General features: G+C 43.2%; 1 protein-coding gene across 1 annotated transcript; it reads right to left on the bottom strand.

Moving 5' to 3' along the window:
* Positions 1–7,612: 7,612 nt before the first annotated feature.
* On the bottom strand, positions 7,613–8,905 carry CCL21 (C-C motif chemokine ligand 21). Its single transcript, XM_069573926.1, has 4 exons — positions 8,635–8,905; positions 8,403–8,523; positions 8,126–8,308; positions 7,613–8,044 (listed from the first exon to the last, which is right to left on the bottom strand). The coding sequence occupies exons 1-4, from the start codon at positions 8,699–8,701 to the stop codon at positions 8,020–8,022; spliced, it is 396 nt and encodes a 131-aa protein (XP_069430027.1). The 5' UTR covers positions 8,702–8,905; the 3' UTR covers positions 7,613–8,019.
* Between the last annotated feature and the right edge of the window lie 18,318 nt (positions 8,906–27,223).

Here is a 27,223-nt window from a genome sequence, read left to right as displayed (position 1 = left end):
TCAGGAAGGTCCCCTGGAGGAGGGCATGGCAACCCACTCCAGTATTCTTACCTGGAGAATCCCACGGACAGAGGAGTCTGGCAGGCTACAGTCCATGGGGTCGCAAAGAGTTGAACACAACTGAACACAATATGACTTAGCTTGCAGATGTGTTTTAATCCCAAGATCCTAATTTAGCCCCCCATCCAGGAGTCTTGCTTTGACTTTTTAAGATGAAGCTGAAGTTTGGACATATAAGTGGAGATGTTAAGTAGGTAGTTGGTAGTATGAGTTTAGAGTTCAAGGGAGAGATTCTAGCTGAAGATAAAAATTTGGGAGCATATGCATGGTAGTTAAAACCTTAAGACAATGAGATCAGCAAGGGAGTGAGTGTAGACAAAAGGGGTCAAGTTCCAGGGCCTGGAACCCCCTAGCCCTGACAGATCGGGGGGATGAAGAGGGATCAAGGAAGGTGACAGCTGTCAGGGGTTGTGATGGTACCCTCTATAATGGCAAAAAAGTGAGAGGACACAGGGCCTGTGTGTGGAAGGTGTTAAGGCACCAACTCCCCAGTCATTGGTTTAAATGATCCAGTGAAGGAGGGGGTGGGGCTGGAGGGCGGTGGGTTTGTAACAGTGTCTACCATACATCTAGAATGTACTTCATGCTTCACCTATTTCAGTCTTTTCTCAGCCAAGTGACCTTTGTGGTGATCTTGGTTTAGTGTTAACTCTGGGCAAATCTCCCAGCTCGGGGTGGCTCATACTCTTTCAAGGAGCCCACTCGGCCTTCGTGCTCCTGGTGTGACCAAATCCATGTCCCAGGGGTCGCAGATCTTGGGTGGAGGGCACTCTAGTCACTGGGCAGGGGAGAAAGCTGCGGGACCAGGGAAGTCAAACAAGGCCATGGTAGGAGTGGGAGTAGAGGGGGTTAGGGATTGTGGAAAGGAGCTCCATTAGACACTTAGTAAATGTTTGTTGAATGGATGAATGTGCATATGTGGCTGAGCGTGACTGGTGTGCCTGTCACGTGTGTGTGTGTGTGTGTGTGTGTGCGCGCGCGCACACGCGCTGTGATTCTGTCTTCACTTCTGCGTGCCCGATGTGTCTCCCTTCCCAGGTCTGCAGAGGGCGCTCCAGCCTGGGAAGGGAGGCTCTGGAGAGAGCGCCGCTGATGCTCTAGCAAGGGCGGGGTGCGGCCGCGACCCGGCAGGGTCCTCAGAGAGACTGGGAAGAGCGTTGGGCCCAAAGTCCGGGGGCCTGGCACGGCTTCTGGTGCTGTCCCCTCTCCAGGCCCCCGCTGGTCCCCGAGGCCAGGGGTCCCGGCGCGCGGTCGGATCGTGCGGAAAAGAGACTCGGGCTGTGCGCAGGACCTGCAGCCCTGGGGACCTTGGGTCAGAGTGAGCCTGGGAAGCCCCCCGGGAGGCGGTTACCCTGGGCTGAGCACAGCGGCCGTCTGGCCAAATCTTCGCCACTCGGGCCACTGAACCCGCAGGTACCGGGCGGGGCAGACCGGGGCGCGTGGGCAGCGGGAGGCTAGTGTTGGTGAGGGTCTTCCCCACCCCAAGTATTCCGGACTTATCCCTAGTCCAGCTTCAACGTGGAGGACATGGTCATGTTTGTCTTAAAGCTTAAAGGCTGAAGAAAATTCACTATGTCTCCGGAACTTCCTTCGCAGCATAAATAACCCGCACCGAACGGATTCCTTAAACCACGTAATTACTGAACTCTGAAAAGGGTTTCTTTCTTTAACGGAGATTTTCTGAGCGCCTCTGTGCGGGGCTCAATGCTCGGTGCCGGAGGATGAAGTGCTTTCACCGGGACAAGGGCGGAAAAACGAGTTTGTCTTGCTCATCAGTGCACACAGGAATTTCTGGCCTAGCATGAGACAATTTGAGGAAAATTAAAAAAAAAAAAAAACGATCCCAGAAAGATGAAGAGAATAGTTGAATGTTATTCAACTCATAAGCCTGTTTGCCTTTAGAGGACCAAGGACCTTGGCGACGATGCTGCCTCCTGGTGGCGGAGTCGGGCAAAAAAGCCGAATGAAGTTCGACATCCGATAGACCGGGAGGCCTGGCGTGCTGGAGCCAGTTCAGTCGCTCAGTAGTGTCAGACTCTTTGCGACCCCATGAATCGCAGCACGCCAGTCCTCCCTGTCCATCACCAACTCCCGGAGTCCACCCAAACCCATGTCCATCGAGTCAGTGATGCCATCCAACCATCTCATCCTCTGTTGTCCCCTTCTCTTCCTGCCCACAATCTTTCCCACCATCAGGGTCTTTTCCAGTGAGTCAGCTCTTCGCATCAGGTGACCAAAGTATTGGAGTTTCAGCTTCAACATCAGTCCTTCCAATGAACACCCAGGACTGATCTCCTTTAGGATGGACTGGTTGGATCTCCTTGCAGTCCAAGGGACTCTCAAGAGTCTTCTCCAACACCACAGTTCAAAAGCATCAATTCTTCAGCACTCAGCTTTCTTCACAGTCCAACTCTCACGTCCATACATGACTACTGGAAAAACCATAGCCTTGACTAGACGGACCTTTGTTGGCAAAGTAATGTCTCTGCTTTTTAATATGCTGTCTAGCTTGGTCATAACTTTCCTTCCAAGGAGTAAGCGTCTTTTAATTTCATGGCTGCAGTCACCATCCGGAAAATAAAGTCAGCCACTGTTTCCACTGTTTCCCCAACTATTTGTGGGGTATTGTGAACCGAAATTGGTGCCTGCTGCTCAGGTAAATCACAGGTGGAGTTCGTTTAATATTAGACTAAAATTTATTATTAGCACAATCTATGTCTGTAAAGCAAAAGTCTTCAAGAATATGTCAGCAGAGTTTCCCCGGGGAGTTTTGATTTGCTGGGAAATGGAGCTGGGAAATGGAGGTCTTGAAGAAAATAGAGTTTTCAGCTTCTTGACATAGCTGGCACAGTCTCTGTAGGGGAGCTGCAGAATAACGGTTACTAGGAGGATTCCAAATATAGGCATTAGAAAAATGTTTGGCCATTTCAGCATCCATAAAAATGGGAATTCACTGGTCAAGACTGATACCAAAGAAAAGAAACCCTGGTTTTTTTTTAAACAAAACAGCATTACTTTGTCCCCAAACACTAGAAGAAATAACACTCAGATGTGGGAAAGGAAAAGAACTTCACAAAAGAGGTCAGTGGAAGCTGAAGACATTTAGTCACATGTAAATAATTAAAGCTAGGAAACAAATTACTTTTGAGCTTTCATAAATAGCAAGGATAGATCCAGTTTCGCTGACCTTTCTATGCCTTAAAGCAGGATAGGAGGTGCCAAGTACGTCAGTTGTGCTGTGCTGGTAGCTCCATAATACCCCATTTTTAATTTTTAAAGGGAAGAAGTCAAACGAAAGTTCCTGTCATTGGTAATCATGTCCCTCTAAAGGCTGTGTTGATAAGTAAAGACTAAAGTAGTGGCTAGGCAAAGTGTGGCCCAGGTACCATAGAGGGAGGGGGGTGTTAAGAAATCTGGTTGCTTAATTTGGCATTTGTTTCTGAGGTTGTTAAGACAGTTTTATTAGCTGTAATTCTGGGAAATCTTACTCGCCCCATCCATCCTTTACATTTGTGTCAAAGGGGCCCTTAAAGATTTACAAAGGAGTGAACCAGGGGAAGCAGAAAGTTTAAGGTTTTGAGGCAACACTGACAAGGAACTGGCCCACCATTTCGTAAGTGTGTGTGTGGTTGCGTTATCATTTCATGGAAGAGATAGTGCTAAAAAATCATTTAAAAACATGGTATTATTAATTTTCTGGATAACAGTGAAGATGATTTATTATTAGACAATTGTAATTGTCTATTAAGGGAAAACCAGGATTCTGGGGATTACAATTAGTTTTCATGCTTATGGTTTTATACATTTTGGGGATGAATGATGTTTAGAATTTTTTTTAGAATTTTTTCCTTTTCACATTTCTAGTAAAAGCCATTGATTGTCTTACTGTTGAACACTGGCATACTGTACTAGTATTCAGTAAAATATTTTTACTGTATGCATGAGCATAAACCTGGAAATCCTCCAGATTTATAATTTCATTTTATGCTTTGTACTCATTTTTTTTTACACTGAAATGTTTACTTGTCTAAGCAGCGATCTTCTGGAAAGTTTCTTTTGTCTTCCCTCTCATTTATATTGTTGTGATTTGATGCCTTTATAAACATATACACACACCAGAGACATTTACTATAGTTTTAGTTGGGACCCAGGAAGGAGTGAAAATAAATGCATGTGTTTAATTTGCCATCTTTACCCTGAATTCCTACTTGTTTTTGAATTCAGTGGTATTGATCTTTCCCCCTTATAGTTTGTGTTTTATGGCTTTATGTTTAAAAAGTTTTTTTCTACCACAAGTTTATAAACACATTTATATTTTCTTTTATAACATATATTTTAAACATTAGGTCTCTAGTCCTGTGGTAAAATGTTTGAAAAATATTGAGGCTGTGATAAAGGGAAAGTATAGGTATTTTAAAAAACAAAGAGCAATTAGAATCTTAAAAAAAAGCTGAGTGACAAAAGGAGAGTAAGCAAAGTATGTACTTTTCTCTGCAATGAACAATATTTACATGGTCATTATAATGTAAATTCTGATCATTGCCTAATTGTAGTTGTTCAGTTGCTCAGTCCTGTCCAACTCTTTGTGACCCCATGGACTGCAGCATGCCAGGCTTTTCTGTCTTTCACCATTTCCTGGAGATTGCTCAAACTCATGTGCATTGAGTCAGTTATGCCATCCAACCATCTCATCCTCTGTTGTTCCCTTCTCATTCCTTCAACCTTTTCCAGCATAAGGGTCTTTTCAAATGAGTCAGGTCTTCCCATCAGGTGGCCAAAGTATTGGAGGTTCAGTTTCAGCATCAGTCCTTCTAATGAATATTCAGGATTGATTTCCTTTAGGATTGACTGATTTGATCTCCTTGCAGTCCAAGGGACTCTCAAGAGTCTTCTCCAACACCACAGTTCAAAAGTATCAATTCTTCAGCACTTAGCCTTCTTTATGGTCCAACTCATACATCCATACATGACTACTGTATAGTGGTATAGGTGTTTTTAGAGGATAGAGTGATAGGGGAAGAGGGTTGGTAAGAGAGCTAAATCTTCACTTTTTATAAAAGGAAGTCAACTGATAACTTTAAAAATACGTAAATTAAAAGAGGTATGAACAAAGCATTTAGATGTATGGCACTAACTCCCAGAAGAAGTAGCTTAAGAGTTGAAAGTTGCAAGAAATCATTATTGTTCAGAATAAGTGCTTTGGTACTTTCTGATTTTATTAACCATAAGTATGTATTATCTGGTTTTTTTGAATGATACATCTTATAGAAAGAAGAAAGAACAGGATAGTATTGCCAAAGATGAAGGCAGAAAAGGAGAGTAGGGACTCATTCTCTGATGAGATAAACATTATATTGCATGCCTACTCAGGGCAAGGCTTGAGGCAAATACCAGGTATGCAATGTGGTAGGATAATTTGGTGAAATATGAAGCTTTGTTTTGCCTGTGTTTTTCTTTTGTTCTCTTTTTGCTGATCATTTTCTTTTCTCTTTAGAGCAAGCGAGGATTTTGGTAGGGCTTTGGCCACCTCATGTGAAGGGTTGATTCATTGGAAAAGACTTTGATGCTGGGAGGGATTGGGGGCAGGAGGAGAAGGGGATGACAGGATGAGATGGCTGGATGGCATCACTGACTCGATGGACGTGAGTCTGAGTGAACTCCGGGAGTTGGTGATGGACAGGGAGGCCTGGCGTGCTGCGATTCATGGGGTCGCAAAGAATCAGACACGACTGAGCAACTGAACTGAACAGTACTGAGAGTATCAGCACTCTGATGTCAGAATCCCTTTTACCTTTGTAAAAATCTAAAGTAAACCTGGGAAGAGGTTTTACCTTGGAGGGACTGAGAAAAGGGAGGGTTTTGGAGAGAATTCCTTAAGACTGTGGAGGGGATTGGTGTGTATGTCTAGCCACTGTGGGCAGTGGGCTCTAATCCCTGACTGGGATGAAGCAAGTGGTAGGACCTGAGTAGATGGCTCTGGGGGGTGTCTGGGGAAGCCAGGACCAAGCCCAGAAGCTCTCACAACTGAACTCCTGTGGCTCAAATGTGGCACAGAGCTATGAGTTGGAGAGTCCAAGACCCAGGGAGTTGTACCTGCTGGGAACACAGGGGTCACGGAATTCACTGGTGAGACCAATCTCTTGATGGGAGGGTGTCAGGGGCATGTAGGAAGCCTCCCCTGTGCCTTGCTATTTCTTTGACCTTTGCACAGCCCTTGGCAGATGGGATCCTGAGAGTGCCAGCCCTCCAGTGCAGGGCCTTGGAGAAGGTTCGTTGGAAGAGCATTTTATATTGTGTCTTTGGCCATGTCTTGTGGCTTGCAGGATCTTAGTTCCCCAACCAGGGATGAACCTGGGCCCTAGAAGTGCTGAGTTCTAACCAATGGACTGCCAGGGAATTCCTGAAAGAGCATTTTAAAGTGCAGTAACTCTTGCGCATCTGAGTTTGTAGACTAAGATCACACCTGCTGCATGATGATAGGTAGGGAGCAGCCCCTGTCTTCACTGGCCTCAGGAGGAGCAGACAGCAAATATTTTCATGACTTGATAAGCGGTTAAGTGCTCTGGCATGCTCAGGCCCCAGAGGAAGAACAAGGGGATGCGGCAGACACCTCTAGCTCCTTGTCCCCCTCCTAGGACCTGTCCCCTCCTTTCTCACTTGTCCTGGCCTCATCTAATGGTCTCTCTCTCCCTCCCTCACCTAACGGTGAAGTGGGGAATTGGAGGGTCTCTGCTCTGGGAAGGAAGAGGTATAGGAGAGCCAGGCTGGAGTCTTCTTGTAGAAGAGACTAATTTACATCTGATTTCTGGGGTTCCAAATACCTGTCACTGGAGACTCATTCCATGGCCTCAAGAGGTTAAAGTGGCTAAAGAGGTTAAAGTGGCTGAGTACCCTGGACCCCAGGGTACTCAGCTAGGGAAGAAAGGAGAAAAGAAGGGATGAGGAGGATGCATTCCTAGCTGGAAGGAAGCTGAGGCAGGACTCTAGAGTCCAGGCAGGAACAGAGAGCACATAGCCCCATCGGGCAAGGAGGAGAGGCCATGCACCCCACTTCACTGTCAGGGTGGAAGGGAATCCTCTGGGGTCTTTGGGAGGAGATGGGAACTCTGCGTGGGGCAGGTTCCAGAAAAACTTGTGTTTGGCTGTGTTATAGGCGGGCTCAGGCTCTCACCTCCCTCCAGTATGCCAAAAGGCAAGGGTGGACAGCCTCTGGTGAAGCTGAGAGTGAGAGTGCTGGGCGGAAGCAGGGTAAGTGGTCTCTTCAGGGTCTCAGGGGCCTGCAGAACCATTGAGGATGTGTGTCCTGGAGCCACCATCTCTCCATGGGCAGGGATTTCTCCTAGACCCGGAGCAGCCCAGCTCCCACCCTGCCAGTCAGCTTCTCTTTTACTGCCTGCAGGTCTGGGCACCTGGGAAGCAAGGAAAGTCTTGGGGTGGGAGGGAACATAGTATTTTCCCAGCCTGAGCTCCTGATTGGGACCCTAGAGTGTGTGACTCCCTGCTGTGGTGACAATGGCTTCTCTGTGGACACAAACACACAGAAACAGAAACGTGGGAAGAAGGCCAGAATGGCTGTTTATTCAATGGGTATAAGTCATATTTACAAAGGAAAAAAGAGCTGGGTAGTGTGTAGTGTGGAGCAGGGTCAGGTCCAGGACCCTGGGTGAACTTTCCTCAGAGGGACAGGCCTGCTGCCACCTCTCACACTTCCTAGGGGACATGCCCTTCTCTGCGTCTCTAGGCCTGGCCTGATGTGGGCAGTGTAGCCGTGCAGGGTAGGGTGGGAATACAGAAGGGGTGGCTGAAGCTGGAGAAGGGGTGAGGCAAGGCCAGCATGAAGTGGCTGCTCTGGGGCCCCCGAGTCCTCCCTCTCTCCTAGCCTCTCTTGTCCCTTTGGTTGGGGCTCCAAGCCCTAGTGAGACTGGTGGGGACCTCCTGGGCTCCGGGCTGGTCACTGGGCTATGGCCCTTTTGAGGTCTCAGTCCTGGGAGGGCAGAAGAGGGGTTTGAGGGCATGATCGAGGCTCTCCTTCACCTCCCTCCCCCTGTCCCTTTAGCTCCCTTACCTCTTACAGCCTTTGGAACCCTTTCCCTTCTTGCCAGACTTGGGGGCCCCCTTGTCCTTCTTACAGTCCTGGGCTGGTTTCCGTGGGGCTGATGGCTTGTCCAGACGCCGCATCAGGTTCTGCACCCAGGCCTCTTTAGGGTCTGCACATAGCTCTGGCTGAGAGCGTTTCCGAGGCGAGAACCTAGGGTTCGGGGGTTAGCAAGCCTGTCCTAGTCTTGCCTATCATGCCCTCCCACTCAGCTGCTAGCCTGCACCCACCCTGTGTACCTACTTACAGGATAGCTGGCATAGCGCAACCCAGGCTTATGTCCTGCCTCCTGTAGCTGCGGACAATGTTGGCGGGAATCTTCTTTCGGCTGTACGTGAGGCAACAGTCCTGTGCCCCTCCATCACTGCCTGTGGGTGGGGTTCACAGGGAGTGAGAGGCTGCTTATAGACTCCTACCCCAGGCCTCTCTAGCTCTCCCCCCACCCCACCCTCCTCCCCCCCCAGGCAACTCCTTGATACCTTGGACCTGGAGGATGCAGAAGGCCAGAGCCAGGACAAGGATGCTCAGGACCAGTGACTGAGGCATGGCCGTGGTAGCGCTCAGGCGAGGTGGGCAGTTTCAGTCTGGGGGGCCGTGTGTGGGCTACGACTGGTGTGCTGCCTATTTATGCAGGCGGACACTTTCGCTTCCCCCATCCCTAGGCACTCAGTCCAGGCAAGAGTAGGAATCTCCCTCCTTCCTTCCTGAAAGACACTCAGATCCTGTCCTGGCACCCAGCCTCACTAGTATGCGGAAATGAAAACTTCACACAGCTAGTCAGTCCCCAAGCCAACCCTGTCTCCTGCTCAATAAAAGTTGAATCTGAAAGGCCCACCTTCTGTTCCCAGCCCCTGTTCTGATGGAGGCTTTATCACCTCTCCTCTGGAACACTGTGATTGCCTCTTCAGTTTACTCCAGGCTCCATGTTCTTCCATTCCTTCAAGCAGACTGAGGACTGTTACTAAAAGACAAATCTGATTAATGAATTGTAAGAGTTCTATGTATATTCTGGATAATAGCCCCTTATCAAATATATGATTTGCAAATATTTCCTTCCATTCTATGGGTTGTTTTTTCACTCTCTTGATATCTTGATAGTGTCCTTTGATGCACAAAAATTTTAAATTCAGTTGATCTAATTTTTCTTCTGTTGTCTGTATTTTTGGTATTGTATTTAAGAAAACATTGCCAAATCTAAGCCCTTGAAGGTTCCCCTTAGGTTTTCCCCCCAGCATTATTGAGATATAATTGACAAAACTGTATATGTTTAAAGTGTACAATGTGATGAGTTGATATATGTATATATTGTGAAATAATTACCACAGTTAATTAATACCTCCATCACTTCATGTAGTTATACCTTTTTATTTTTTGTAGTGAGACAGTTTGAGCCCTACTTTCTTAGCAAATTTCCAGTATAGGATAAATGAAAGTTGCTCAGTTGTATCTGACTCTTTATGACCTCATGGACTGTAGCCTGCCAGTCTCTGTCCATGGAATTCTCTGGGAAAGAATACTGGAGTGGGTAGCTGTTCCCTTCTCCAGGGGATCTTCCCAACCCAGGGGCTGAACCCAGGTCTCCTGCAATGCAGGTGGATTCTTCACCGTCTGAGCCACCAGGGAAGCCCACGGTACAGTATTGTTAACTATAATCACCATGTTGTACATTTGATCCTCAGAACTTACTCATTTTATAACTGAAACTTTGTACCCATTAAAACATCTCTCCATTTTCCCCACATCTCTCCATTTTCCCCAGTCCCTGACAACCATCATTCTACTTCCTTCTTTGTATTTGACTTTTTTGTTGATTCCCCATATGAGTGGCACCATACAATATTTGTGTTTCTCTGACTTATTTCACTTAGCATAATCCCCTCCAGGTTCCTTCTTTTTCTTATGGCAGGTTTCCCTCTTGTTGTGTCCAGCTGTTTGCAACCCCATGGACTGCAGCTTGCTAGGCTCCTCTGTCCTCCATTATCTCCTGGAGTTTGCTCAAATTCATGTCCATTGAGTCAGTGATGCTATTTAACTATCTCATCATCTGTTGCCTCCTTCTTCTTTTGACTTCAGTCTTTCCCAGCATCAGGGTCTTTTCCAATGACTCAGTTCTTTGAATCAGGTAGCCAGAGTATCGGAACTTCGGCTTTAGCAGCAGTCCTTCTAATGAATATTCAGGGTTGATTTCCTTTAGGATTTACTGGTTGAATCTCCTTGCAGTCCAAGGGACTCTTGTCTTCTCCAGCACCGTGATTTTAAAGCATCAGTTCTTCGGCACTCAGCCTTCTATATGGGGCTGAATAACATTCTATTGTGTATATATAATCTTATATATAATCACAAGCTTGTTTTCTACTTAGACTGTTTCCCTAACAGACATTTAGGCTGTTTCCATATCTTGGCTGTTGTGAGTAATGATGCACAGAAAATGGGAGTGCAGGTATTACTTGGAGGTAGTGATTTCATTTCCTTTGCATATATGCCCAGAAGTGGGATTGCTGGATCACATGGTAGTTCTATTTTTATTTTTCTAAGGAACTTCCATACTATTTTCTATTATGGCTGTACCAGTATACTTTCTCACCAGCAATACAGAAGTGTTCTCATTTTCCACACCCTTTGGAGCATTTGTTATCTCTTATAATTTTGATAGTAGTCCTCCTAACAGGTGTGATGTCTCTTTCTGGTTTTGATTTGTATTTCCCTGATGATTAGAGATATATTGAACATATTTTCATATGTCGACTGGCTATTTGTGTATCTTCTTTGGAAAAATATATTTTCAGGTTCGTTTCCCAGTTTATGGTCAGTTTTTTTTTTTTTGTTTTGCTATTGAGTTTTAGGAGTTCGTTATATATATTTCAGGTATTAACCTTTTATCAGATATATGGCTTGTAAATATATTTTTCCTATTTCCTGTGTTCCTACACTGCCCTTCGTTTTTGTTGATTTTTTCTTTTGCTGTACAGAACCTTGCTTATTTATTTATTTTAAACAAGAGCCAAGTTTTAAGTTTGTTCACTTCTTGCATTTGAAGTACTTCTTGATGACATCCTTGGTCTGAAAATCTTTGCCATAGTTCTTCCACTACACAGTTGCAACCAACCACTTTCAGGGTTTTCCCTTTCCATCAGTTTTACAGAGGCTTACCCACTCCCCTAGTTTCTTTTCTTTTTAAGTTGGAGTATAATTGATTTACAATGTTGTTAGTCTCAAGTGTATAGCAAAGGGAATCAGTTATACATATATCCACTCTTTTTTTGAAAGAGTCTTTTCCTGTATAGGCCATTAAGAATATTGGGTAGACTTCCTTGTGCTATACAGTAGATTCTTAATTAATTGTCTGTTTTATATATAGTAGTGTGTATATGTCAATCCCAGTCTTCCAGTTTATCTTTCCCCCGCTTATCCTTCCCCCGCTTATCCCCTGGTAACCATAAGTTTGGTTTCTACATCTCTGACTCTACTTCTGTTTTGTAAATAGGTTCATTTGTACCCTTTTAAAAACTGTTTATTTATTCAACTGTGCTGGGCATTTGAGATCTTTAGTTGTGGCACACAAGATCTTCGATCTTCATTGCGGCATGCAAATTAGTTGACTTTCAAAGATTTAGTTGTGGCATGTAGGATCTTTTAGTTGTGGCATGCAAACTCTTAGTTGCAGCATTTGGGACCTAGTTCCCTGACCAGGGATCAAACTTGGGTCCCCTGCTTTGGGAGTATGGTCCCAGCTAGTTGACCACCAGGGAAGTCCCTGTACCCTTTAAAAAATGTCTACATATAAGCAATATCATATGATTATTTGTCTTTTTCTGTCTGACTTACTTCACTCAGTATGACAATCTTGAGGTCTATCCATATTGCTACATATGGCATTATTTTGTTCTTTTTAATGACTGAGTCATATTCCATTGTATATATGTACCATATCTTCTTTATCCATTCCTCTGGTGATGGACATTTAAATTACTTCCAAGTCCTGGCTATTGTAAATAGTGCTGCAGTGAACATTGGGATGCATGTATCTTTCCAAATTGTGATTTTCTCCTGGTATATGCCTAGGAATGGGATTGCTGTGACATATGGTAATTCTAGTTTTAGATTTTTTTTAAAGAAACTTCCATATTGTTCTCCATAGTGTCAGTATCAATTTACTTTCCCACCAACAGTGTATATCCTCTTCAGCATTTATTGTTATAGACTTTTTTGATGATGGCCATTCTGACAAGTGTGGGCTGATACCTTACTGTAGTTTTGATGTGCATTTCTCTAATAATTAGTGATGTTGAGCATCTTTTCATGTGCTGTTTAGCCATCCATATGTCTTCTTTGCAGAAATCTCTATTTAGATCTTCTACCCATGGGGTCGCAAAGAGTCGGACACAACTGCGCAACTGAACTGACTGACTGACTGACCCATTTTTCAATTGTTTTTTTTTTTTTTTAAATACTGAGCTACATGAGCTATTTGTATATTTTGGAGATTAATATCTTATCAATTGCGTCCTTTGCAATTATTTTCTCTCATTCTGAGGGTTGTCTTTTTGTTTTGTTTGTGGTTTCCTTTGCTGTACAAGGCTTTAAGTTTAATTAGATCCTGGTTGTTTATTTTTGCTTTTATTTCCATTACTCTAGGAGATGGATCATAAAATATCTTATTGTGATTTATGTCAAAGAGTAGTAGTCTTCCTATGTTTTCTTCCAATAGTCTTATAGTGTCAGTCTTACATTTAGGTTTTTAATCCATTTTTAGTTTATTTTTGTGTACTGTGTAGGGAATGTTCTAATTTCATTCATTTACATGTTGCTGTCCAGTTTTCCCAGGACACTTATTGAAGAGACTGTCTTTTCTCCATTGTATGTTTCTTGCCTCCTTTGTCATAGATTAGGTGACCATAGGTAGGTTTAATCTCTGGACTTTCTGTACTATTCCACTGATCTATATTTCTGTTTTTGTTTCAGTACCATATTGTTTTGATTACTACAGCTTTGTAGTATGGTCTAAAGTCAGGGAGACTGACTCCACCAGCTCCATTTTTCTTCCTTAAGATTACTTTGGCTATTTGGGGTCTTTTGTATTTCCATACAAGTCGTAAAGATTTTTTGTTTTAATTCTATGGCTGCATTAAATCTATAGATTGCTTTGGGTAGTATAGTCATTTTCACAATATTTGTTCTTCCAATTCAAGAACATGGTATATCTCCTGATCTGTGTCATCTTTGATTTCTTTCATTAGTATCTTATAGTTTTCTGAGGTCTTTGGCCTCCTCAGCTAAGTTTATTCCTAGGTATTTTATTCTTTTTGTTGTGATGGTCAATGGGATTGTTTCCTTAATTTCTCTTTCTGATCTTTAGTTGTTAGTGTATAGGAATGCAAGAGATTTCTGTATTAATTTTGTATCCTGCAACTTTACCAAATTCATTGATGAGTTCTAATAGTTTTCTGGTAGCATCTTTAGAATTTTCTATGTATAGTATCATGTCCTCTGCAAACAGTGACAATTTTACTTCTTCATTTCCAATTTGGATTCCTTTTGTTTCTTTTTCTTCTCTGATTGCCATGGCTAGGGCTTCCAAAACTATGTTGAATAATAGTGGTGAGAGTGGACATCATTGTCTTGTTCTTGATCTTAGAGGAAATGCTTTCAGTTTTTCATCACTGAGAATGATGTTTGCTGTGGGTTTCTTGTATATGGCCTTTATTATGTTGAGGTAGGTTCCCTCTATGTCCACTTTATGAGGAGGGTTTTTTTTTAAACCATAAATTGGTATTGAATATTGTCAAAACCTTTTTATGCATCTATTTCCCTAGTTTCTTATTGTCATCAATCTTCATTAGGGCCTCAATAAACTTGACATATGTAGGTTCATCATAGCTGGATGCAAGATGGGCATGGCACTGGTCTAATGCTTTGCAACTTTGCAAACTCCATGTGCTAGGCCATTGTGATGAGAGTGGTCTTCAACACTTCTTGCAAAACAATATTAATGCCCATTACCCCTCCAGCACCAGTGCCTTCCTTGGCCATGATGGTGGGTAATGGGTGGAGCTGAATCTTGAATGTACCCCAGGCTCCATCTCTGAGCTACTCAGAGGTTGCAGGAAAAGAGCCTCCAGAAGTTTTTCAGTTTGATGTACTCCCACTTTGTTTATTTTTAAAAATATTTATTAATTTATTGGCTATGCTGGGTTGTCTTTGCTGTGTGCAAGCTTTCTCTAGTTGCAACAAGCAGGGGCCACTCTCCATTGTGGTGCTCAGGCTTCTCATTGTGGTGCTCAGGCTTCTCATTGTGGTGGTTTCTCTTGTTATGGAGCATGGGCTCTAGGTTTTCAGACTTCAGTAGTTGTGGCACTTTGACCCTAGAGCATGCGGGCTTCCAGCAGTTGTGGCACGCAGGCTCAGTAGTTGCAGCTTGTGGTCACTAGAGCAGGGGCTCATGGAGTTGTGATACATGGACTTATTTGTTACATGGCATGTGGAATCTTCTGGAGTATGGATTGAACCCATGTACCCTGCATTGGCAGGGGGATTCTCAGCCACTGAGCCACCAGGGAAGTCCCCACTTGTTTATTTTTGCTTTGTTTTCATATATTCAAAGATATCATTGCCAAGACCAATGCAGAGGAGATTTTCTTCTGCATTTTCTTCTAGGAGTTTTATGGGTTTAGGTCTTACATTTAAATCTTTAATTAGAATTAATTTTTGTGGGTGGTGTAAAATAGGGGTCCAGTATCATTCTTGTACATGTGGCTATCCAGTTTTTTATCACCATTTATTGAAAAAACTATCCTTTCCCCATTTTGTGTTCTTGGTTCCCTTTCAAAGATTAGTTGACTGTATATGTGTAGGTATATTTCTGGACTCTGTATTCTATTGCATTGGTCTATGTTTCTATTTTCGTGCCTGTACTATACTGTTTTGATTACTAGAGCTTAGTAACATAGTTTGAAAGCAGGAAGCATGATGGCTCCAGCTTTGTTTTTCTTCCTCAAAATTATTCTATTTGGGGTCTTTTGTGGTTCTACATGCATTTAGGATTTTTTTTATATTTCTGTGAAAAAATGCAATTGGAATTTTAATAGGGATTGCATTGAATTTGTAGATCACTTTGGGTAGTTATGGACGTTTTAGCAATATTAACATGCCCATCCAAGAATACAGGGTATCTTTCCATTGTGTCTTCTCCAATTTCTTTCATCAGTTTCTTATAGTTTTCAGTGTATAGCTTTTTCACTTCCTTGGTTAAATTTATTCCTAGGTATTTTATTGTTTTTGATGCTATTGTAAGTGGGATTGTTTCTTAATTTTTTTCCAGATACTTTGTTGTTAGTGTATAGAAACACAACTGATTTTTCTTTGTTGATTTTGTATTTTGAAACTTTACTGAATTTGTTTATTAGTTCTAAGAGGTTTTTGATGGAGTCTTTGGAGTTTTATATATGTACATAAATTTTCTTGCCTAATTGCTCTCTCTAAGACTTCCAATACTAAGCTGAATAGAAGTGGTGACAATAAGCACCTGTCTTTTGTTCCTAGTATTACAGGAAAAGTTTTCAACTTTTCACATTTGAGTATTATGTTAGCTGAAGGCTTGTCATATATGGCTTTTATTATGTTGAGGTACATTCCTTCTATATCCACTTTATTGAGAGTCTTTTTAAAAAATCATTAATGGGTGTTGAACCTTGTCAAATGTTTTTTCTGTGTCTATTGAGATGATTGTATGATTTTTATTCTTTAGTTTGTTAATGTGGTGTATAATACTGATTGATTTGTGGATGTTGAACCATCCTCATATCTCTGAAATAAATCCCACTTGATAGTGATGTGAAAAATATATTTGGTCGTATTCATTAATGAAGCCATCTGGTGCTGGGTTTTCCTTTGTTGGGATATTTTCATTATTGATTGAATCTCCTTACTTGTTATAGATCTATTTAGATTTTCTATTTATTCTTGAGTCAGTTTTGATAGTTTATATGTTTCTGGAATTTATCCATTTCATCTAGGTTACCCAATTCATTGATGTACAATTGTTCATAGTATCCTCTAATAACATTTTTTATGTTTATAAAACATAAATTGGTAGTAATGACCCCGGTTTCATTTCTGACTTTAATAATTTGAATTATTGAAAAAACCTGAATTATTTAAAAATTCTTTCTTTTTTCCTTAGTCAGTCTAACTTCAAATGTGTCAATTTTGTTGATCTTTTCAAAGACCAACATTTTGGTTTTTGTTGATTTTTCTGTTTTTTGTATTCTCTATTTAATTTGTTTCTGCTTTACTATTAGTTCCTTCTTTCTGATATTTTGGGTTTGGTTTTATTGACTTCTTCTAGTTTATTAAAGTGAATAGTTAAGTTATTGATTTGAAATCTTTTAAAATATAGGCATTTATAGTTATAAATTTCCTTCTTAGCATTGCCTTCATTGACTCGCATAAGTTTTAGTTTATTATGTTTTTCTTTTTATTTGTCTCAAAGTATTTTCTAAGTTGCCTTGTGATTTCTTCTTTGACCCTTTATTTGAGTATATTGTTCAGTTTCCACATATTTGTGAATTCTCCACTTTTTATTTTGTTACTGATTCATAGTTTTATTCTACTGTGATCAGAAAAGATACTCTGAATGATTTCAGTCTTAACATTTCGTTAAGATTTGTTTTATGGCCTATCATATGATTTACCCTAGAGAATGTTCCATGTGAACTTCAGGAGAAATCATATTCTCCTGTTTTTGGTGTGTATAAATGTTAGGTCTAATATATTTATAGTATTGTTCAAGTTCTCTGTTTCCTTATTGATCTCCTGTTTGGTTATCCATTATTAAAAGTGAGGTATTAAATTCTATAGCAATTATTGTAGAACTGTCAACTCTCCCCTACAGTTCTGTTAGTTTTTTGCTTTATATGTGATGAGGCTTGGCTGTTAGTTGCTTATAACTGTTATATCTTTCTGTATCAAATATTTTATCAAAATACAGTCTTTATTTCTTATAACTTTTTTTACAAAGTCTGTTTTACGTCTGACAGTAATAGAGCCACTGTAGCTCTCTTTTGGTCACTGGTTGCCTAGGATATTTTTCCATCCTTTTACTTTATTTATTAAAATATTTATTTATTTATTTGGCTGTGCTGGGTCTTAGCTGCAACATGTTCAACTTCATTGTGGCAAGCAGGATCTTTAGTTGTAACATGCGGAGTCTTTTTCTTTTTAGTTGCCACATGTGAACTCCTAGTTGCAGCATGTGGGATCTAGTTCCCTGACTAAGGATCAAACCCAGGTCCCCTACACTGGGAGACCAGAGTCTTAGCCACTGGACCACCAGGAGGAATCCATCCTTTTATGTTCAAGCTTTGTATTTATATCTCAAGTTAGTCTCTTATAGATAGCATATAGATGGATCATGCTTTTATTTTATGTTTGCTTTTATTTTTCAATCCATTCTGATAATCTCTGCCTTTTATTTATTTATTCACATTCATTTATACATTTTATATTTATTTTTGGCCGTGCTGGGTCTTCCTCACTGCATGCAGCTTTCTCTAGTTGTGGAGAGTGGGGACTAGTGTCTGTCTGTGGCGCTCGGGCTTCTCCTTGCCATGGCTTCTCTTGCTACAGAGAACAGGCATACACGCCTGCGTAGCTGTAGGGCACCTGTGGCTTAGCAGCTGTAGTGAGTTAAGTAGTTGAGGCTCGCAAGCTCTAGAGCGTGGGCTCATTAGTTGTGCCATATGGCATGTCAGATCTTCCTGGACCAGGGCCTGAACCAGTGTCTCTTGCATTGCAAGAAAAATCCTTAACCACTGGACCACCAGGGAAGCCCCACATTTTATTTATTTACTTTTATTGGTGTATTTTTTTTTAGTGGTGTATTATATTGCTGTGTCGGTTTCTGCTATACTGCGAATCAGTCAGATGTGTACATATATCCCCTCTTTTTTGGATCTTTTTTTCCTATTTAGGCCAACCATTTAGAGCACTGAGTAGAGTTCCCTGTGCTACACAATAGGTTCCCATTAGTTAGCTGTTTTACACAAAGTGGTATATATATATATATATGTCAATCCCAGTCTCCCAGTTCATCCCATCTCCCCTTTCCCCCTTGGTATATGTTTGTTCTCTATGTCTGTGTCTCTGTTTCTGCTTTGCAAGTATGATCATCTATACCATTTTTATAGATTCCATGTATATGTGTTAGTGTACAATATTTGTCTATTTCTGACTTACTCTGTATAACAGTCTCTAGGTCTGTGCATGTTGCTGCAAATGGCACGATTTCATTCCTTTTTATGACTAATATCTGATTGTATATATGTACCTTATCTTCTTTATCCATTCCTCTGTTGATGAACATTTAGGTTACTTTCATGTCTGAGCTATTATAAGTAGTGCTGCAGTGAACACTGGGGTGCATGAATCTTTTTCTTTCCTTGACTCTGTCAGGTCTTAGTCGTGAAATGTGGTATCTAATTTGCTGACCAGGGATTGAGCCTGGGCCCTCTGCCTTGGGAGCATGGAGTCTTAGCCACTGGACCATCAGGGAAGTCCCTGCCTGTATCTTTTTGAGTTATGGTTTTCTCTGGGCCCCAAAGTGGAATTCTGGGTCATATGGTAGTTCTATTTTTAGTTTTTTAGGGCTTTCCATGTGGCACTAGTGGTAAAGAATCTGACTGCATAAGAGACACAGCTTCAGTCCCTGAGTTGGGAAGATGCCCTGGAGAAGGACATGACAACCCACTCCAGTATTTTTGCCTGGAGAGAGGAGAGAGCATATAATATCTATACACTATCTGCAATCTCCATAGACAAAGAAGCCTGGCAGGCTATAGTCCTTAGGGTCACAAAGAGTAGCACATGACTAAAGAGACTTAGCATGTAAGCACACATGCTGTTCTCCATAGTGGCTGTATCAATTTACATCCCCACCAACAGAATGAGGGTACCCTTTTTTCCACACCTTCTCTACCATTTATTGTTTATAGACTTTTTTTGATAATGGCCCTTCTGACCAGTGTGAGGTGATACCTCATTGTAGTTTTGATAATCTCTGCCTTTTAATTAGAGAGTTGAACTCACTTTTTTTCACTTTTTCCCAGTTTTATTGAGATATCATTGATGTATAGTACAGTATAAGTTTAAGATATACAGCATAAATATTTGACTTATATATATCATGAAATGATTATCACACATCATCTCATCTAAGTACAAAATAAAGGAAAAAAGTTTTTCTTCGTGATGACAGCTCTTAGGATTTACTGTTTTAACAACTTTCATGTACAACATATAGTAATGCTACTTGTATTAATTATATTGTATATCACATCCCTAGTACTTGTGACCGGATGTTTATACCTTTTGACTCCCTTTAGTCCAGTCCTCCCTGCTCTACCCCTACCTCAGGTAACTACAAATCCAGTCTCTTTTTCTATAAGTGTATTTTTGAAGTATAATTGACCTGCAACACTGTTAGTTCCTGGTGCAGGAGCTACTGTACAGTTCAAAATGATCACCACAATAAGTCTAGTTAGCTTCTGTCACCATATAAAATGTTATATACTTATTGACTATATTGATTCTGTGCATTTCATACTCATGACCCATGTAGCTAGCTTGGAGCTTATAATTAACATCCTAAGCTGATAATAATCTAGTTTGAATAATACCAGCTTTGTTTCAGTAGTACAAACAAATAGTACTCTGCTCCTGTACAACTTTGCTCTCCTTTATATTGTTACTGTCACAGATTACATCCTTATATATTGTGTACCCATTAACATAGATTCATAATTATTATTTTATGCCTTTTAAATCACATAGAAGGAAGAGGAGTTATAAGCCAAAGATTTAATATACTATCATTTATAATTGCCTGTGTTGTTAACGGCTATAGCTGTCCATTTTGACTTTTCCAAAAATTTTTTGCCAAGTGCACTCTTTGATGTGTGTGGTCCCTGAAATTTCTGTTCTCTAATATCTGTGGTCAGCCAGTGTCCTGACAAAGATTTAGCTCTCCCTCTCTCACAAAAGAGTTCAGTTCACTTCAGTTCAGTCGCTCAGTCGTGTCCGACTGTTTGCGACCCCATGAATCACAGTATGCCCCTTAAATATTCTGATATATGCTACTGTGGAAGCTGCTGCAGCTCAAGAAGGCAGAAACCAAGGCAAGCATCTGCACCTATCTCTCAGGGAACCCCCAGACCAACCAAAATATAAAACTCCAATTTTTGGAGGACAGGATTCTCTGCCACCAACTAGCCACTACAGGAGTGTGGGCTGCCACCCCCTAGCATTGACTAGTAGCTAGCTCATGTATGATCTCTCCTGAAAGATCAACATCCTTGGCTTTTATCAAGCACTCCTTTCAATGTTATGTGTCCAGTTAGGTTCCAGAGTTCTAAAATAGGGGATTCCAGTTGCTTTTTTCAGCCCAATGTTTGCTTCAGTGGAGGGACTAACCCTAGAGTTTTCTACTTTGACATTTTGCATGCTGTCATTCTTGTAGTTGAATTTCTAACATTAAAATCTTGAATCCATTTGGAATTTATGCTGGGATATAGTATGTGAGGATTATTAGGTCATAACTTAGAATCTATGTTTAAAACCAGCGTAGAATTTCGAGTTATGATCACCAGGTTAGGACTAGAAAATTCACCCGGTTCCCAGGGTGCTAAACCCAGCATGCCCCTCACCCCCAGGCTTACCCCAGCTTTGTGGAAATAGAAGACCACAGGGAAGACAGGACTGGGAGGGGTACAGTCAGGACAGTGCAGGCCAGGCACAAGGTAGTGACGGAAAGATTGTGTCTAGAATAGGGGTGGTGCTATTGGGAAAGGATGGGATGTGGAGGGGATGGGATTAGAGATGGAGATGTTGTTGGGATGGGGGCCCCAGAAGAGAGGGGCTGGAATCTGAGTAAATTAGAAGAGAGATACTTGAAATCTTGGGTTGGAGGTTTTACAACAGGCTGAGATCTAGCAGGGCAGGGAGTGTCCCAGTTGGCAAGAAGCTGGCATTCCTGGAACAGGACCGGGCAAAAACAAGGAGATAAGATTTCTTGGGTCTTTTACCTGGTCTTATGGTAAATCCTGGCGTGAGAAAGCTTCTAATTCCCATCTCTAAAATCTCCCCTTCCACAGCTGCCCTACCTTTTGTGGAAGTGTCTAATAGTGAACTGCACATCTCTGAAGAGTTCCCAGAGAGGTGGAATAGCATGGGCCTGGGGGGACATGGAACTGATACCAGAGGCATATCATGTTAGATTGTTTACACTGTTTCTAAACTTGTCTGCACTTCGAAATCATGTGAAAAGCTTGATAATTATACAGAATTAGAGGCACCACCCCAGACCGTATTAAACAGAATCTCAGAATAGAGCCAAAGGATATGTATTTTTATCAAGCTGTCCAAGTGCTTTCAAGAATTTGGTGGGGTGGGGCTGGGAGAGTAAATAGTGAACTCATCCCAAACTCCAGATGGGCACAGAGCCATGGGAAGGGAACAAAGGTGGTCTGGGGGAAGAGGAAGCTGAGGTGATATATCCCTAATCTTCCTGAGGGGGGACCTTCTGCCCTGGCACAGCTTATGGAAAGAGGGAGAACATGAATGGGAAGAGATGGGGACTGTGCGGTCTCCTCTCCTAACATCCTAGGTTCCCTGTTTCTCCCAGGACATCCTGCCCCATTCCCCTTGTTTATGCCATCACGGGGGCTCTTGTTTGTTAGATGGTGTCCGCAGCCTCCTTGGGTCCCATCCTCAATTGTCTTTCCCTCAATTTGGAAAACTTCTGAGGACCTGCCCTAAGTCCCTACCTCTGAACTTGTGCCTGTAGGGGTAGACCAGCCTCAGGGAGATGTTCCATACTGGAGGTACTGGGACTTCCTTACTTGCTACTGTGGCTCAGAATCTAAGTTAGGGGCTCTAAAGGAAGGGAAGGAAAGAGTGGGGATTTTGCCAGAGGTATTAATAGATACCTGGCTGGACCTAAAGCCAGATTGGGAAAGAACTGCTCTCAGAGCAGGAAGGGGACAGAAAATCACTGCTGTATACTGGCATGCAGATGTCTGACTTGATGGGTGGAGGCGGGAGCCTGGAAAGAAGTGGGGCTCAGGTACAGACACAGTCCCCAGGAAAGGGCCTCAGGTGGTGAAAGGGGTTGTTATCCTTATCCTTCTCTGGGGCCTCAGGTCTGTCACCCAGCCATTCCTCTGCCCTCGGATGCTGGCCTGGGCTCATCTCACAGTCCCACCCAAACCCTAAGCTTGGTATAGGAGTCTGGAGCTTGTAGCCCTGAACCAACCCCTCTCTTGGTCCTCCAGCCAGCCTGGGTGTAAACATTAAGGAAGGGGACACAGAGACTCAAATGGCGGCACATATGACATGTGAGTAGCCACCTAAGTGTCCTAGTCTGTTGGGTGAATATTGGGCTTGGTGAGCTCTTGAGGGAGCCTAGGTGGTATTGGACAGTCTCTAAGGTGGCCAAGGTACAGAGGTGTGTTACACCAGAGGTCCTGTGCTGAGGGTGAGGGAGAGGGAGGTGCGTGTGACTCCCTTCAGCTTTACTTGCTGATGAGCACAGAGTGAACACACTCTGTCACCAGATTGAGACCCTGGAGGAGAGGGAGAAGGTGTGCCATCCACTCCTACTCCCCCAGTGTTGGCAGGCTGCTACTTCTTAAGGACGGGCACCTGGGCCAGGCTCTGGGGTAGCGGTAGCGGTCCTAGGTGTGGGTGGTGCAGGAGTCTGGAAACCCCCACATTAGGAAGAGCCCGCATTCCCTTCAACCCCAGGCCCATTCATTCCTGCTTGATGGGGGTTCCAGGGCAACAGATGCTCCCAGCTTGGCAGGCGGGAGCCGGGGAGGGGTATGGCAGGAATTTTAGCTCAGAAGCCAAGCTAGTCCCGGAACAGAGCTTGGGGTGAGCTGGGCCCCTGAGGGCTCATGCATCTAACAAGGGTCAAAGGACCTGGGTGCACTGGTGCTCCTGGGCTCCCAGATGACCACTGAGGGCTCCAGGGACAGGCTGCCCTGATGACTGTGTAGATGTTACTGAGGGAGCTATGGGATCCCGGGACTACAAATGACCTGTTCCTTCATCAGTGTGTGATGTTTGTGTGCTCAGTGTAGTTGCAGACATTACCCCATGTGAAGCTGCCTGGGGTCAGGGTTAGAGTTCAGACTATGCTTGGAATATGACATAGTGGTTGCAGATTGGAAGTAGACAGTGGTCAGTGGTTGTCAGAAGTGGACAGTGGTCAGAAGTGGACAGTGGTCAGAAGTGGACAGTGGTCAGGACTGGAATAATGGTGATGGTAAAGTAGGATTTGGAATTGGGTTTATGGTTCCTATTGATAGAGCTAGTTCATCTTGGATTCAGTTCAGTTCAGTTCAGTCGCTCAGTTATGTCTGACTCTTTTCGACCCCATGAATCGCAGCATGCCAGGCCTCCCTGTCCATCACTATCTCCCGGAGTTCACTCAGACTCACGTCCATCGAGTCCGTGATGCCATCCAGCCATCTCATCCTCTGTCGTCCCCTTCTCCTCCTGCCCCCAATCCCTCCCAGCATCAGAGTCTTTTCCAATGAGTCAACTCTTTGCATGAGGTGGCCAAAGTACTGGAGTTTCAGCTTTAGCATCATTCCTTCCAAAGAAATCCCAGGGTTGATCTCCTTCCGAATGGACTAGTTGGATCTCCTTGCAGTCCAAGGGACTTTCAAGAGTCTTCTCCAACACCACAGTTCAAAAGCATCAATTGTTCAGCCCTCAGCCTTGTTCACAGTCCAACTCTCACATCCATACATGACCACAGGAAAAACCGTAGCCTTGACTAGACAGACCTTAGTCGGCAAAGTAATGTCTCTGCTTTTGAATATACTATCTAGGTTGGTCATAACTTTTCTTCCAAGGAATAAGCGTCTTTTAATTTCATGGCTGCAGTCACCATCTGCAGTGATTTTGGAGCCCCCCCAAATAAAGTCTGACACTGTTTCCACTGTTTCCCCATCTATTTCCCATGAAGTGATGGGACCAGATGCCATGATCTTCGTTTTCTGACTGTTGAGTTATAAGCCAACTTTTTCACTCTCCTCTTTCACTTTCATCAAGAGGCTTTTTAGCTCCTCTTCACTTTCTGCCATAAGGGTGGTGTCAATCTGCATATCTGAGGTTATTGAGATTTCTCCTGGCAATCTTGATTCCAGCTTGTGTTTCTTCCAGTCCAGTGTTTCTCATGATGTATTCTGCATATAAGTTAAATAAGCGGGGTGACAATATACAGCCTTGACGTACTCCTTTTCCTATTTGGAACCAGTCTGTTGTTCCATGTCCAGTTCTAACTGTTGCTTCCTGACCTGCATACAGATTTCTCAAGAGGCGGGTTAGGTGGTCTGGTATTCCCATCTCTTTCAGAATTTTCCACAGTTTATTGTGATCCACACAGTCAAAGGCTTTGGCATAGTCAATAAAGCAGAAATAGTTGTTTTTCTGGAACTCTCTTGCTTTTTCCATGATCCAGCAGATGTTGGCAATTTGATCTCTGGTTCCTCTGCCTTTTCTAAAACCAGCTTGAACATCTGGAAGTTCACGGTTCATGTATTGCTGAAGCCTGGCTTGGAGAATTTTGAGCATTACTTTACTCATCTCATCTTGGATTAGGATTGTATTAAAGTTGGGGTAGGGTGCTGTTTGAGTTTAAAATTGGGATCAAATGGGACGAGGAGAGAAGTTTTGTGTTGGGGGTGAGTTTTAAGCTTCTAAGATGGTCTGAAGAGGGACTTAAGCTTATATATATTGTGTGATATTGATCTGGTTTAGATGAGAAGTTTTGGATGAGAGGTTTAGATCAATGCAAATAAATAGAGGAAAATGATAGAATGGGAAAGACTAGAGATCTCTTCAAGAAAATGAGAGATACCAAGGGAACATTTCATGCAAAGATGGGCTCGATAAAGGACAGAAATGGTATGGACCTAACAGAAGCAGAAGATATTAAGAAGAGGTGGCAAGAATACACAGAAAAACTGTACAAAAAAGATCTCCATGACCCAGATAATCATGATGATGTGATCACTAATCTAGAGCCAGACATCTTGGAATGTGAAGTCAAGTGGGCCTTAGAAAGCATCACTATGAACAAAGCTAGTGGAGGTGATGGAATTCCAGTTGAGCTATTTCAAATCCTGGAAGATGGTGCTGTGAAAGTGCTGCACTCAATATGCCAGCAAATTTGGAAAACTCAGCAGTGGCCACAGAACTGGAAAAGGTCAGTTTCCATTCCAATTCCAAAGAAAAGCAATGCAAAAGAATGCTCAAACTACCGCACAATTGCACTCATCTCATCTTGGATTAGGATTGTATTAGAGTTGGGGTAGGGTGCTGTTTGAGTTTAAAATTGGGATCAAATGGGACAAAGAGGTAAGTTTTGTGTTGAGGGTGAGTTTTAAGCTTCTAAGATGGTCTGAAGAGGGACTTAAGCTTATATATATTGTGTGATATTGGTCTGGTTTAGATGAGAGGTTTTGGATGTTTTTCGGCCCTCTGCCTTTGAGAGTTATAAATGGCTGTGATTCCTGAAGCTGCAATCAGACTGGAGGGTAGTAGGGATCTAGCTCCTGGGGAGAGGGAATATCACAGTTTTCTCTCCTAGAGTTACCTGATCATGTAAACAGTTTTTGGGTAACACTCACCAGCATTACCTTTCTAAGGTACAGTGTTCTGAGGGTCCCGCTTGAAAGACTGTGGTTTTAGATTGTTTGTGATTGGGGTTAGAATTGTGGTTAGGGTTAGGGGCATGGACTACAGTTACTGTTAAAAGTTTAGGGCAGTGTCATGTGGTCACATCCTGAGTCAAGGGCTTTTTCCTGAGGAACCAGGAATGGGTTCTTCATAGTTCCCTGAGGGAGATTTTGACAGATAGGTCTGGCTGGTAGACTCTTCCTTTAGATTCTGTTTCTGTTGCATCAGAGGCTGAGTGAGGGTCAGGGCCCTGCTGCAAACTGGGGACACTCCTTGGGGTGGGAGGGGGTGTGTAGTAAGTGAAGGATGGGACTGCTGAAGCGCACAGGGGACTCACTTGCTGACTGTGATATATTTTTAAAGCACACAGCCAAGTTATTAAGGACAGGGGTGTGCACGTGGATGCAAGACTGTTTTTATTAAAGGACAGGCAATGGGACAGAAATTCCAAATTGGAGTTTAGAGGTGGATGAACAGGCCTGGGCTGAGGTTTTATGGAGGTTTTATGGAGCAGAAAGACTAGCAGGCTGGATTTGGAATGCATTTGTGTTTGTGGATTTGGAATGCATTTGTGTTTGTGGCCTGCAGGATGGGGGCTGTGTCTGTTCCACGTGTGTGGTGCGAGGGTCTGTGGACACGTCTGACGCTGGGTGTTCATGAGTCTCTGGAGGTGTGTTTTCTGAACGGCTACTCTGAGTTAGTTTCTGAGTGGCATCACTGAAATTATGTCCTCTTGTGTCTGCAACCGTGTGTCTTTGACTGCAGTGAGGTTGTGCTCTGGCCTCTCACTTTCCCCTGCCCCTCTCCTCTGATGCACCCCAGCTGCCAGCTCTGTTTACCACAAGAGATGGTTTCCTTTCCCTTCCCGCTGTCTGGATTCCCATGTGTCCGGCTGCCTGCCCGGGGCCCTGCCCCTAGGGCCTCAGTGTGGGGCTTGACCTTGGGAATGATACACTCTGGAAAGCCCCCAATATGCTCTCTGCCTGGCTGTGGACCCAGAGACGTTTCAGTGGAGGAGAGGGACAGGGTGGGAAAGGGGGGCAGTTGGCAGCAGGCACCCCTCCTTCTGGAAACAGAGATTGCCTTCTGGCCCCTTCTCAGGCCCCCTCTCTCCTCCCGTGCTCCCATCAGAGCAAGTACGCAGGGTCCTGGCCTCACTGTGTCTGTGCCTGGGAAGGGACAGTCCTCTGCAAGCCCCGTTAGGCACGGGTCCTCTGCCTCCCCCGGCACCTTGCGTGCCTGCGCTGTTCTCACTCCTCATGTCCCCGCCTGCACTCGGGGCTGTCCTCCCTTCTTTCCTCTCCCTGCAGTGGACTCTGTGCTTCC

The sequence above is a fragment of the Ovis canadensis genome, chromosome 2 (assembly GCF_042477335.2).
Source record: "Ovis canadensis isolate MfBH-ARS-UI-01 breed Bighorn chromosome 2, ARS-UI_OviCan_v2, whole genome shotgun sequence".
Taxonomy (NCBI): domain Eukaryota; kingdom Metazoa; phylum Chordata; class Mammalia; order Artiodactyla; family Bovidae; genus Ovis; species Ovis canadensis.
The sequence above is the reverse complement of the archived record's forward strand: the minus strand, read 5'-3'. Positions and strand labels throughout refer to the sequence as shown.

Bases quoted from the DNA above. Each gene is read 5' to 3' on its own strand.
- CCL21 (XM_069573926.1), bottom strand. From the start codon at position 8,701: ATGCCTCAGTCACTGGTCCTGAGCATCCTTGTCCTGGCTCTGGCCTTC. The intron at 8,524-8,634 runs GTATCAAGGAGT...CCCCACCCACAG, and splicing joins CTGCATCCTCCAGGTCCAAG to GCAGTGATGGAGGGGCACAG. The intron at 8,045-8,125 runs GTAAGGGAGCTA...CTGCCCTCCCAG, and splicing joins GGTTCCAAAGGCTGTAAGAG to GACTGAGACCTCAAAAGGGC.